The sequence below is a fragment of the Bacillus rossius genome, chromosome 5, assembly GCF_032445375.1.
Source record: "Bacillus rossius redtenbacheri isolate Brsri chromosome 5, Brsri_v3, whole genome shotgun sequence".
In the NCBI taxonomy this organism is placed as follows: Eukaryota; Metazoa; Arthropoda; class Insecta; order Phasmatodea; family Bacillidae; genus Bacillus; species Bacillus rossius.
In genome coordinates, this window is record NC_086333.1 from 75,285,528 (window position 1) to 75,299,342 (window position 13,815).

General features: G+C 35.5%; 1 protein-coding gene across 1 annotated transcript; it reads right to left on the minus strand.

Moving 5' to 3' along the window:
• Window positions 1-346: 346 nt before the first annotated feature.
• LOC134532015 (tubulin alpha-1 chain) lies at window positions 347-13,815 on the minus strand. The gene is made up of 3 exons (XM_063368140.1): window positions 13,425-13,815; window positions 5,643-5,865; window positions 347-1,582 (listed from the first exon to the last, which is right to left on the minus strand). Exons 1-3 carry the CDS (start codon window positions 13,425-13,427, stop codon window positions 456-458), a joined length of 1,353 nt encoding a protein of 450 aa, XP_063224210.1. The 5' UTR covers window positions 13,428-13,815; the 3' UTR covers window positions 347-455.

Below are 13,815 nucleotides of genomic sequence, written 5' to 3' on the forward strand. Positions count from 1 at the left end.
AAACCTGAATGTCAAGTCTTACATCTGGGATTTTTGTTTGAACGAAACTTCAAGAGATGGTGATTTAGTGAAAGTATAATTCTCTCAATAAAATAAAACATTTGACATGGAAAGTCATTCCGTAAACTTGTAAAATTGTTGTTATGACAGTTGTGCACAGATAACCCATGAAAATTTTCCAAGTGGTGATTCTCATGAACCATTGCAGTACTAGTTGCAAAGATTTTTAATTTGTAACAAAGTTACCCCATAGAGCTGTGAAAAGTTTGTGTACTGTAAGTTTAATAGAATTTAACCAATTTAATTATATGGAATTAACTGGGTTATTTTCAAATAAAATCCACAATCATTGCAAAAAGGATTTACTGAACAAAACAAAATACATTTGCAAATAATGCTTAAAAAAAAAAAAATATTAAATAAATGCTTGAATCCAGTTGCTTGTCAAGATGTGTCTAGTACTCCTCGGCACCCTCGCCTTCTCCCTCGACGGAGTCCATGCCGACCTCCTCGTAGTCCTTCTCCAGGGCCGCCAGGTCCTCGCGCGCCTCGCTGAACTCCCCCTCCTCCATGCCCTCGCCCACGTACCAGTGCACGAAGGCCCTCTTGGCGTACATCAGGTCGAACTTGTGGTCCAGGCGGGCCCACGCCTCCGCGATGGCCGTCGTGTTGGACAGCATGCACACGGCTCGCTGCACCTTGGCCAGGTCCCCTCCCGGGACCACCGTCGGGGGCTGGTAGTTGATGCCCACCTTGAAGCCGGTCGGGCACCAGTCCACGAACTGGATCGTGCGCTTCGTCTTGATGGTCGCGATGGCCGCGTTCACGTCCTTCGGCACCACGTCGCCGCGGTACAGCATGCAGCAGGCCATGTACTTGCCGTGGCGCGGGTCGCACTTCACCATCTGGTTGGCCGGCTCGAAGCAGGCGTTCGTGATCTCCGCCACGGACAGCTGCTCGTGGTACGCCTTCTCTGCGGAGATAACCGGCGCGTACGTCACCAGCGGGAAGTGAATGCGTGGGTAGGGCACCAGGTTGGTCTGGAACTCAGTCAGATCTACGTTCAGGGCACCGTCGAACCTCAGAGAGGCCGTTATGGAAGAGACGATCTGGCCGATGAGACGGTTCAGGTTGGTGTAGGTGGGGCGCTCAATGTCCAGGTTACGGCGACAGATGTCGTATATGGCCTCGTTATCGACCATGAAAGCGCAGTCTGAGTGCTCCAGAGTGGTGTGGGTGGTGAGAATGGAGTTGTAGGGCTCCACCACTGCGGTGGACACCTGGGGCGCGGGGTAGATGGCAAACTCCAGCTTGCTCTTCTTTCCGTAGTCCACGGAGAGCCTCTCCATCAGCAGGGACGTGAACCCCGAGCCAGTGCCGCCCCCAAACGAGTGGAAAATGAGGAAGCCTTGCAGACCGGTACATTGGTCGGCCAGCTTGCGGATACGGTCCAACACCAAGTCCACTATCTCCTTGCCGATCGTGTAGTGACCCCTGGCATAGTTGTTCGCGGCATCTTCCTTGCCAGTGATCAGCTGCTCTGGGTGGAAAAGCTGCCTGTACGTGCCTGTGCGAACCTCATCTGGAACACGCCACAGTTGCTTAGTACACCTATACAACCACAAGTCATGTCAATGCGCACACACATCTAAATATTGTCTGGTGTAGCTTCAGAATAGCATGCAAATTTGTGCAAATAAATTCACAGCTACAAAACCTTACCAAAATAAATTACTGAGTCACAATAAGTGCAAGTGAAACTAACAGTGCCAAATGGTATTTAGTTACATTACTCCATCACTACCCTTCCCTGTAACGATACCACCCAGATCTACCCTATGGGAGTAAAAACCTTTCACATTATACAATAAGTAATGAATGATAAACAACCTACCAGTTATGTATGTGTCTACAATTGAAGTTTTGCTATAAAAGCATTTCTCCCCACAAAATGCTGCTTCAAATTTTCTTAAAATTAGTCACTGGGCCAGTTTTTAAATGAGCAAAACTACATTACATTAACTAGGTATTCCCAAACCTACACAATTGTTTGGAAGCTGTATTCATGCAATAGCATTGTTCCAGACACATCTGAATGAAATTAGGTGAATGTTAACATGCGATGACAAGTCTGTACCTCTGACACTCACCACATAAACAAATTAATTTATAGTTATGCAACAAAAAATATTTTATTTTAACTTTAAATCAGAGTGCACGCAATCAGCAATCTTAATTTTGATATTTAACTGTGCACACAATCAACATAACCAAACACTCATGATGCGAACACAACGGCAAGAAGACCAACAGATTGTTATAACATTTGAAAGCATCTAAAAGAAAATTCACACATTAAACAACTTTGTATTTGTTGACTTATTTCTGTTAATTAAATAAGCTTAAATAACTTCATATTGGATTTCATCTATTATACGGGAAAAATGTTAAATGAGCAATATCTTGCATGTAAAAAAATAACATCTGGCAGAGAAAATGGCAGGAGAAACATTCAAAACTTATTTCCAATTGTACTACAGAACTGCCGTACAAACATGAAAACTGATTTGCTGACAGTCTTTGTCCAGTCATTTTATTACCTACATTTGCACTCCATCAAATTAAGATGCCTAGACAGTATAACAATTATGCAATAAAACAATGCATCACAAAAAATCCTTGAGGAAATAATTTTAAGTAGTTCATGAACACAAATTAAGTTTTGTTGATTAGTTCAATCCGTACAGATAAACCACAAATGTCCAGAATTCTCTCAATAAAAAATTTAAGAAGATTAAAAACTATGGACTTTTCGAATTTTAAGGGCACCGTCTAGTCAAGGTGCATGTGCGTTAGCAAGGCGGGATAAGTGTGATGCTCACTGGTATTTCTAGTGCGATATCACCCTTAAGCACAAGACTCATCTTCACAGGAAAACAAATTTGAGCAGTGAACATAACATTACAGTCAAACATCTATAATTTTTCAAGGGACCAACAAAAAAATTCAGTAGATGCGGACAATCAATAGATGATGACTTCACTCTTAGATTTTGAAAAATATATTTCAACCTCAAAATTAGTGTCAGAAATATACCAGTTACTTGTCATTAAAGTTTAATCAGTTGAAAAAAGAAAAAATTGAAGCATTTTACTTAATTCTATTTACAATTGCAAAAAAAAAAACATACGCACGATAAACCTACATGGATATTAAGTCTTTTTCAATATCTGTAAGTCTGAAATATGTTACTCATGTCATCAAATGTAGAGATGTACTGAAGAAGCCGATTTTGCCAATATTTAGTTTAATCGGCATTTCTGCTGACTTCCGATACTCTTGTTAATTTTCGGCCGATATTACTGAAAAACGAGAGACTGCCATAACCTAAAAATCCACGAGTACCCGTACCCTTTTCACTTTTATAGTAGTACTGCATTCTTTCAGATTGCATTATTTCTTCACAACATGTGCCAACCATACATATAAAAAATTTAACATGCTTTTTTTTCCCAATAATGTTCTTTGATTTTAATATGTCATAAATAAATTAATTACCATCACGGTAAATATACATCTCAGTTGTTACGGTAACTATAGTGCAAATGTGGTAGCTATTGTGCTTCTGTAGTATTATGGTATCTACAAAGAATCTTTAGTTCTTTTTATGGTAATTATAGTAAGATAACAATTGGGTTTGTACTGTAGTTATGGTACATCATCCATATTTCTTCGTAAGTTGTTGTTCATTTGTCTTTTCTTCTTGTTTACGTGCTCCATTACTTGGCTGCAGATTTAAGGTGATTTTTACTTCTTCTGTATACAATCATTACTGTTTTTATGATGGTTTCTGTCTAAGAAATGGTTATTTCTGCAAAATCTTTATGGTTAAACGATCTATTAAAATTTATAGTGACGGGACCACATACAGTGAAACCTCTTATCTATCAAACTCGCACGTATCAATTGTCTGTGTTTATCGTACTTTCTACATTCCCGGCAAAATTGTCATAATACTAAGGTTAAAAAAGTCCGCTTGTACCGATGTTCGAATTATCGTTTTGTCCATATTGATCGTACAAAATATGTGGTCCCGTCACTATAAATTATAACAGATGATCGTTTAACCATAAAGACTTTGCAGAAGTAACCATAAAGATTTTGCAGAAATAACCATTTCTTAGAAAGAAACCGTCATAAAAACAGTAAAGATAGTATACAGTAGTAAAAATCACCTTCAATCTGCAGCCAAGTAATGGAGCACGTAAATATGAAGAAAAGACAAATGAACAACAACTTACGAAGAAATATGGATGATATACCATAGCTACAGTACAAACCCAATTGTTATCCTAAGATAATTACCATAAAAAGAACTAAAGATTCTTTGTCAATACCATAATTACTACAGAAGCACGATAGCTACCACATTTGCACTACAGTTACCGTAACCGAGATGTCTATTTATTTACCGTGACGGTAATGTATTTATTTGACATATTAAAATTAAAGAACATTATTGAAAAAAAGGATGTTAAATTTTTATATGTACATTCGGCACATGTGAAGAAATAATGAAATCTGAAAGAATGCAGTACTACTATAAAAGTGAAAAGGGTACGGGTACTCGTGGATTTTTAGGTTATGGCAGTCTCTCGTTTTCCAGTAATATTGGCCGAAAATTAACAAGCGTATCGGAAGTCGGCAGAAATGCAGATTCAACTAAATATTGGCAAAATTGGCTCCTTCAGTACATCTCTACATTTCATGACATGAGTAAACATATTTTAGACTTTAGAATATTGAAAACAACTTTAATTTTTATGTAGGTTTATTGTGCGTATTTTTTTTTTGCAAGTGTAAATTGAGTTAAGCTAAATACTTCCATTTTTATTTATTTTTCAACTGATTTAACTTTAATGACAAGTAACTGATATACTTCAGACACTAATTTTGAGGTTGACATATTTTTTTTAAATTCTTAGAGCTAAGTCCACATCTATTGAATGTCTTTATCTACCGAATTTTTTTGTTGGTCCCCTGAAAAAAAACGATAGGGGTTTGATTGTAATACCAGACATTTTATACACGTATTGTACATTCACTTGTTACAATTCCCCTTGCTTTAAACAAAAAATAAAGAGGTTCTAACAGATGAATTAGGGCTTGTTAAAAAATTTTTTTTACATCAGTCTACTATTTGTAACTATAAAATGAAGCCAAATCACACAATAATTTATTAGAAAATCGATAAGCCAGACTAAGTACACCAAACTATTGTAATGCAATTTCTCGCATGCCCATTACCATTTCAAGAATTAAATACACATTTCCAATTTTGGCGGGCACGATTCTGACTGGCCTTAACGTATTTATGAACCAGTACTTATATATAAAATGTTGGATAGAAAACTAAATCAAACTTCTGTAATAAGTTTACATAGTAATGTTTTCTGCCCTCCACACTTCTCCAAATTAATAGGATTAATAGGAAAGCACTGGAATGGGATTTGAGTGTATCAATAGCGCAATAAACTTTTCTACCCTCATGTTTTCTTCACCGCTTCTACATCGCCTGCCTTCTTAGGTCCAAGCCACACCAGAACATTTAAATCGCAGGGGTTGAACAGAGCATTACGTACCAACAACAGTCGGCTCCAGGTCGACAAACACAGCCCTAGGCACGTGCTTCCCCGCTCCCGTCTCGCTGAAGAAGGTGTTGAAGCTGTCGTCACCCCCACCGATGGTCTTGTCAGACGGCATCTGGCCGTCGGGCTGGATGCCATGCTCCAGACAGTACAGCTCCCAGCATGCATTGCCAATCTGCACTCCCGCTTGTCCAACGTGGATGGAGATGCACTCACGCTGCAATCAAATTGCCCTTTTTAAAACAGTTTCTAGACACAAAGGACATTGTTATCATGGACAACTGTAACTACTTGAAATATAGGGATAACAAGTTGCTACAATACAGGAAGTTAAGATATTACAATCTACCAGAATTATCTTATAAAAGACTGCCATAATACAAAGAGTAATATATTTTACACCTAGTAAAACAATATAAATGGCAAAAATAAAATTAAGTAACAATCTAAATGCTCACCTTACCCGACTCTTCATATTAACATTGACATTTATTATGCACAGCATACCTTTAAGTATTTAAACATGTGCAATCCAGATCAATTTTGAGCTAGCAGTTATACTGTTAAAATACAAGTAGTATCTTTTAATTATTGAACATCTTTGTAGCTATAATTTAGTTCAACATTCTTATCTGCACAAAATATGCTGGGCACTTATCCTTTGTACTTTAATTGTTCATCTTAAATATTTATAAATAACCAATTTGCTACCCTGATTTATTATTATAGTTTTGAATAGTCTTGCGACACTATTTGGCTCTTTCTTATGCAGCAATTTGTTAGTATTAAGTTAATTGAAAACCATGGTGGCATATATTCATTATTGTACTATATTGAGTGGTTAATTTCCTAATAATAATTTAAATGTTTGCCTGTGCAGTGAACACAGGCCTGCAATACGGGTATACATAGTTAAAACTGATGACATTAATACACCACCTAAAACACAAATTTGCAAAGAATTTAAAAGTTTAAGGGGATTGGTGCAGGACAAAAAACAGTCATACGTCAGAATTGGTTGGAAATGAGCTTAAGTGTTTCATAAATGCTTGTTTATTACTACTGTAAGGCCAGCCAGCACGTATATAAGCTAGCGGGTTAGATTTGGCGAGTTAGTGGCGAGAGAGCTTCTGTGAGGGGAGGTTGTCGAAGATTGCAGCTCTGAGGCCTGCCATCTAGCGGTAATCTTTCGAAGGTCTTCCACAATATCACCTTTCTCTCTCTCTCTCTCTCTCTCCAACACGGTCGGAAAGAGAACCGCGATAACCAGCTCCTATCTTCGCTTCCCATCTCGCCCTATCCTTCATTCTCGGATCAGGTAGCCGCCCTTCCCCGCGTAGACTTTCGTGTTACTCCAGATTTTTGTACTCTGGTAGAGTTGACTGTGCTTAATAACATACCGAAAGTTTACCGCTGTAGACCTTGTGCGTTATAACCGAAAATTTGCATTTAAGTCCTAGGTGACAGCAAATTAAAAACATTAAAATGCTACCCATTTATACAGTTTTTAATTTTGACTGTCCGTAAACTTACCAAAATAATCGAGAAACTGTAATTCACCCATTAATGTAAGAAAAAATTAAATTTTTAATATTTAAGATATGATATAAAGAGATTAATTCATGACATATATATATTTTTTTATCTTTGCCACCCAGATAAAAATACGATTTACACCGATTTGAAGAGCCCAATGCGAAAAAATGTCTAAATAAATGTTTATAATTATACTTTAAGCTTTAAGTTAGTATATTTATAAAGAGTCTAGCATAATTAGTTGCCTCATTAAAGCTGCCCGAGTGTTGCAGTGTACTGCGGCCGTACTGATCTTTCACGGCCGGCGTGCTTTGAAACACGCTGCGTACTGCGACACTCAATAAACTTGGTCTTATTTAAGGATTACTTAAAATATATTTAATGCATATGATAGGGTGTATTCATGTTACATCTATTGAGATATACATATTTTTTTTTCTTATATGAATGATATTTGATACAATAAAATTAACAATAAACAATTTCTGCTTGGAACTTGTAAATAAAAATTCTAGAGGACCTCTGGTTTTATATATGTGTGTTCGTATTTTGTTACAAGAAATTTTATTATTAAAAATTATTTTAATACAAAATATATAATTATTTTTTATTTCTAATACATTATATTATCTTCAATCAGAACTATGCAAAATTTTAATGTAGCCTATATTATAAAAAATATATATTTAATTGTATAAAATTAGTTTACTACATAACAATTGAAGAAAACGATACACCGTAAATTACTTATTGAGTTTTGTCACTTTTGTAACATAATTCGTATGATAATATTATTTTTTCCAGAAAATAAATAAAACATAAGTTGTGTTGTAAAATGTATTGATAGAATTACATATTAAGTATTTTTTTTTCTAAGTTAATTTATTGGAGTGCTGCGCCTAGCTGACTTCGTTGAATTGCTAGTGGCAAAGAGCGGTGGTGGATATTTTGCAAGAGTTTGACCGTATTTTATGACCCTAGCTGTGAGAGGGTGTTCGTCCCAGAAATCCTAACGGTCAAGGAAAATAGCCTTTCTCTGTAGTCACGTACGGGTCTGCTACTCGCGCAATATCGTCAGTTTATCACAACTTTCTGGGAAGTTCTATTGTTGTTATTTATTTATAATTTAGAAATTAAAGAGTTGACCATACTAACATTTTTACCTAAGCAAATCGCATCCTGGAAGATTTTTATCTACGTTTGCAGAAAAAATCACTTGTAGTTAGGAAACTTTTATTCTTTCAGAGTAAAATTCAGTCTGGAATTACCATACATTAAAAACCTTAGTTTTCTGGAGCAAAAAACGTCCCAGCACGAGCGACTTTAACACTGCTGCACACACACTACGCAGCTTGAAATACATCAGTGGTCAGACTATTGTACCAGACACTCAAAATATACACATTTAAACCTTGAAAAAAAAAAAAAAAAAAAACAGACAATATTTATGAAGTGATTTTGACGCTACGCTCAACATATTTATGTAACATGTAGTGAAATTTCTATAAAAATATTTTTTTCTTACCTTTTATGATTAAAATTACCAATTTAATAATAGGACGTTTAAACTTTGAGGTGTTTATCACAATTACCATGTAAGACATTCTTTTATATAACTTTGGTACCATAATGAGAACCGACTTAAAAAAGTATTAAAGTTATTAAATTTACGAAACATTTTTGTGGATCATTGTAGAAATTATCATTAAGGACTCAACTTCTCATTATTGGTGTGATTACTAGGTTTCATCGGTAAACTTATGACGTGTTACTAAGAAATGTTCATTCTACTAGTGTACAAAATTTTTGCTTTGCGATAATTTTCCATGTATTAAAAATTTTTGTTTCTTAACAGCAAAATTCGTCCCAACCTGAGCCTACTTCCACAACCTCACAGTAGTATACACTACGCGGCTCGTATCGATTTAGTGGTCAGACTAATTGTATGAGACACTTAAAAAATATACCAATTTGAAGATGAATAAATATGCAACAACGTTTACTTTAAGCGATTTCCACGTTGGGCTCTTTAAGTTTATGTAAGATGTATTTATATTTCCTTAAAATTGAATGAAAGTGAATTCGTTAACTTTAATGATTTTAATGGTCTATTTTATAGAAACATGTTTAAACTTTGTGCTTTTTATCACTATCCTCAGATAGGGCAATGTTTCTAGATTATTTTGGGTTCCATACTGACGGTCTACTCCATAAACTGCATTTGCAATATCCATTATTGTGGATCGTTGCAAAAAATTGTCATTTTGGACTTAACTGCTCGTTTTTACTGCTCGTTTTTGGTGTGACGCACAAGGTTTGCGGCAGCACTAAAACTTTTGACGTATTACTAAGAAATGTTCATTCTACTACTGTACAAATTTTCGGCTTTGGGATAATTTTCCATGTATTAAAAACCTTTGTTTCTTCACAGCGAAATTCGTCCCGACCCGAGCCTACTTCGGCAACCTCGCAGTAGTATACACTACGCGGCTCGGATCGCTTTAGTGGTCAGACACATTGTACCAGGCTCTCAACAAATAAACTAATTTAAAATTTAAGAACAAAATCGTGATCGTAAAATGGCCGCCATGGTGACTTGCGATTTATGGAGAAATAACAGCAGTTAAAATCTTATGTAGTTTCCAAGAGACATTATTACATCACCAATCATCTAAAGTAACAGGTTTACAAAATTTCAACATATTCAGTAACTAGTCAATTTTTTCATGTGTGTTAGTATTAACAATCTGGACCATATCTAGTCGGTGAGGTCTGTATTGTTACAGACTATCTGTATTCTGGTATTTGGATTTTGAAGCTACTTAATGATTCGCTTTCAATGTCTATTAAAATATACCTATTGCTAATTGCAGGAATATTTCTACTCGATTTCAAAATTATAATTCCTGAACATTTGTAGCGGACACATTTCAATGTAACACATACTGATTTTCGAGTTGTGTTGAGGTTTAACAGGCCACTTCGTGTACACCTGCTCTGGTAACAATGAGTCATCACAACCGGTGCCGCCTGTACGAGCGTCTTCACAAGTTATCCTGAAATATGTTCTTAAATATTAATTCAAGTGAATTCTTAAAATCCTACACACCTTATCTTAAGTGTCGTAAATGAATCGTTATATTTTGTAAATCCATATAATATAGGAGCCAACATGGCGCGAAGCGATGGACGCGATACGAATAATATTTTTTTTACCAACCACTACATCAGTAAATATTTGTGGTTTCCATTCGCTATGAATTCAAGCATGTAACATGTGTACTGCTTCTTCAATACGGCCACAGTTAAATGGGAGGCTCTGAATCACTGAAAACTCCTCAACAAAATCAACGATGAATCACAGGCATTACAACAAACAGTTGTCACAAGTCAAGTAGCCAATGAGCAGGTGACATTTTTCGAGTCCGTAGAGGATTGTTGAGACTATCCTACAGGTCAATGGCAACGCGCCCTTACGCGCATGGTTAATACCCCGCATGAGTAGAGTGTAAAGGCGTAAGCCTGAGACACATCTAGGTCCTCATCTAACCGCGCACACTTAGATTTAACTCAGGATAGGGTGGAAAATGTTTACTAATTTTGCAGTCCTAACAGTCACCAACGAAATGCCAGCAAAATAAATAAATAAGGCCACGTATATTGTTCGTGAATGAAGGCGAAGCTGATACTTTGGAAACGTTACCAGCAGATATTAAATAATGTTTAACTATTATTTACGTAGCTTACTTCTTAAAACTGCATTCATGTAAACTGATTTTGTGTGAGACTATGTTGAGTGTTTTCTGCTTCTGCTACACTTAATTTTCTGAAAATAAGTCTATTGTGGCTTAATAAACTTGTTAACATTGATGCCTGCCATAAAAAAAATAATTCAAACGTAATTATACGGATACATGTTGAGTATAGTTTATGAATGGTTCACGCATTGCTGAAAAAAAGCATGTTTACAATTTTACACATCTTTTTGTTGTCGCATCGCGTCCATCGCGTTGTACATACGCAACTCTGAAAAATAAATGTATGCTAAAAAAATCTATAGTAAAATAATCTCTTATCTTTCTTTATTCTTTTTTCTAAGCGCTCTAATGGCTTTCGATAGTTTTGTTCTTTTGTGTACTCTGCTTGGTGGAGGTTTCTTCGGCATTTTATTCCTGAATAAATCTCACGCTTACAACAAAAAACATCTAGCTAAATCACTGTGCTAAATAATAACAGAGAATAACCATTCAATTATACGCCGAGCTAGACCAAACACGTTATCTTATCTAATGAAAATGAGTACGTTGACCTTCATATCAGTTTCGCACGAAATCCCGTCTCTCCTTCGTAAACAGCAGACAGCTGTGGCTGGGTGGGAACGAGAGAAAACACTGGCTGCAAACAGTTGGGGAAACTGTCGCAAGGTGTCACTACTGTCCAGCGCGCTCCATAATTTCTCGTATCCGAGCTTGCACGCTGCTCAAACTTCTACAGCTACGTTTTTACTTTAGGTCCGACTGCAATAAGCTAAAGAGTAAATTAAGTCAATCATTCAGCCGACAGATATGTTGGCGTTTGAATTACAAATGAAAACGCGAATGTTATTAAATTCGCAAATGAATATCACGCAATTTCGTAACATCTCATTTATTAAAATTCAAATTGTAAATACGTTAAATTAATAATGATTACAGATAAAATAATGGTCACAGTCATATCTCCCGTGTCTGAAAATTTATCTGCGAAAGTTTTACCACTGAATTCTTTATAGTTTATTAATAAAGCTTGAATTTAAAAAATTCCCGAAAATCAGCAATAACTTAATTAAAATAAAAAAATTAAAAAATAAATTTTACACCAGAATGGTTCAAATGTTCTCTAGCAGCTGAATCATTAACAAATATATTGTTTTTTTTAATACGATGCTGGTGCACCAATCCCCTTAACTTGGTCTCCTTACTTGAAATAATCACAACTAAAGGAGCAACTTATTTTAGGCATAATATAAAACTAAGTTTACTATAAAAATTATTTTAAATAGTTATTTTCAAAAAGCCCCTTAGAAAGCTATTTAATTAGTTGCGGAATTTTCCAGAAAAGCACACCTTCAGAATTACCCAATTTCCTTGTGCTTCACCGCCCTTCCACTAATTTTCAGTACCTATTTGAAATTCGAAAAAGCCTTTAGGATAATCAACCAAAATTACTACCTTTTCTCACATAAATGGCAACTTTCAGTATTTTTTATTTATTTATTTATTTGGTTGCCTCCTGTTTTCTCCAGTACATACCGTTTGATTTGAAGGGGAAAAAAAGGGTAATTCCTTATTGAATTTGCTACTAGTACTGTAACAAATATATTTAACTAAAAAACTAAATTTGACGTTTAGAAATGCAACGAGATAATTACGTAAATACATTTGAATTTTGAAAAGATAAAGATTAACTGGATATGCAATTAGGAAAAATTAAACAGAAAAAAATTTAAATAGCATTTTAAATAGTTTAAAACCTAAATAAAAAAAATTAGACGCAATTAACGCTGTTTTAAAAATATTTGTTTCAAAATGCCGAAAATCCTTGCAAGTACGATGCTTACTTTTTGAATGGAATTTTCCCGGCAAGTTTAAATTTGTAACTAAGCATGTTTAATGACGAGAAGTATACGTACATATAAACTCAAGTATTTGAAGATACAAACAAAAAACTATTCCATGCGTCATCTCACCTAAATAGCAAGCATACAAATTATCGGCAAACTTCAACAAATTTCAACATGTCTTCCTGATGAGCAACAGCGAGCAATGGCAGCCATTACCTGCCGTTTTGGTTTTCTAAAGCATTCTATACACGTTTAATTCCTTTAGAGCTATTTATTATACGGATGAAATCTATCAATTTAAAAATTACATTCTAAAAATGTCAAACGTACAATATGGCCAATCCATGAACCGAGAATATTCCGTAACTAAGTGAATAATTTAAATCTCTAAACAATTGCCCGTGAAATATGAAACAATGCCAAAACTGTTTAACTTCAAATTCATTCGTTTTTAGAAATAATCATTCCAGAGCACAGTAATGTTCAGCACATAGTGACTAGATCTCATATTCAAAGTTACAGCACGTATAGCTATTTCTTATATCCACAGTAGTTCAGTATTTCGTTATGTTAATATACGTAATAATGCATTATATGACAAATACTATTATTAAAACTTTTATAACGCAAAAACTCACCATGATTGGAAATCTTGAGAAGCAACTGGTTTCTCGTTGACGAAGCAGACAACGGCGCTCCTTCAATCGAATAGTAACGGAAATTTTGAGTTGCCTTGTATATATAGCTTTCTTAATGCGTATGAAACGAACGCTGTGATTGGTCAGAAACTCAAACAGGGTGTGGTTCACCAAATAGTAATTGGCTTTAAAATAATCAAATTAAATACAAATCTATAATTTATAAAGACATTTTATCATGACACAAATATATTTATTGCTAATTTACATCACAAATAAGTTTTTGTAGTTATTTAAAATTCTGAGCTGCAGTGTTGCCAGATTTCAAGCTTCGCTTCCTTCTTTCTCTCTCTTTGTAACCTCTTATTCAAAGGACACCGTGCAGCTCACT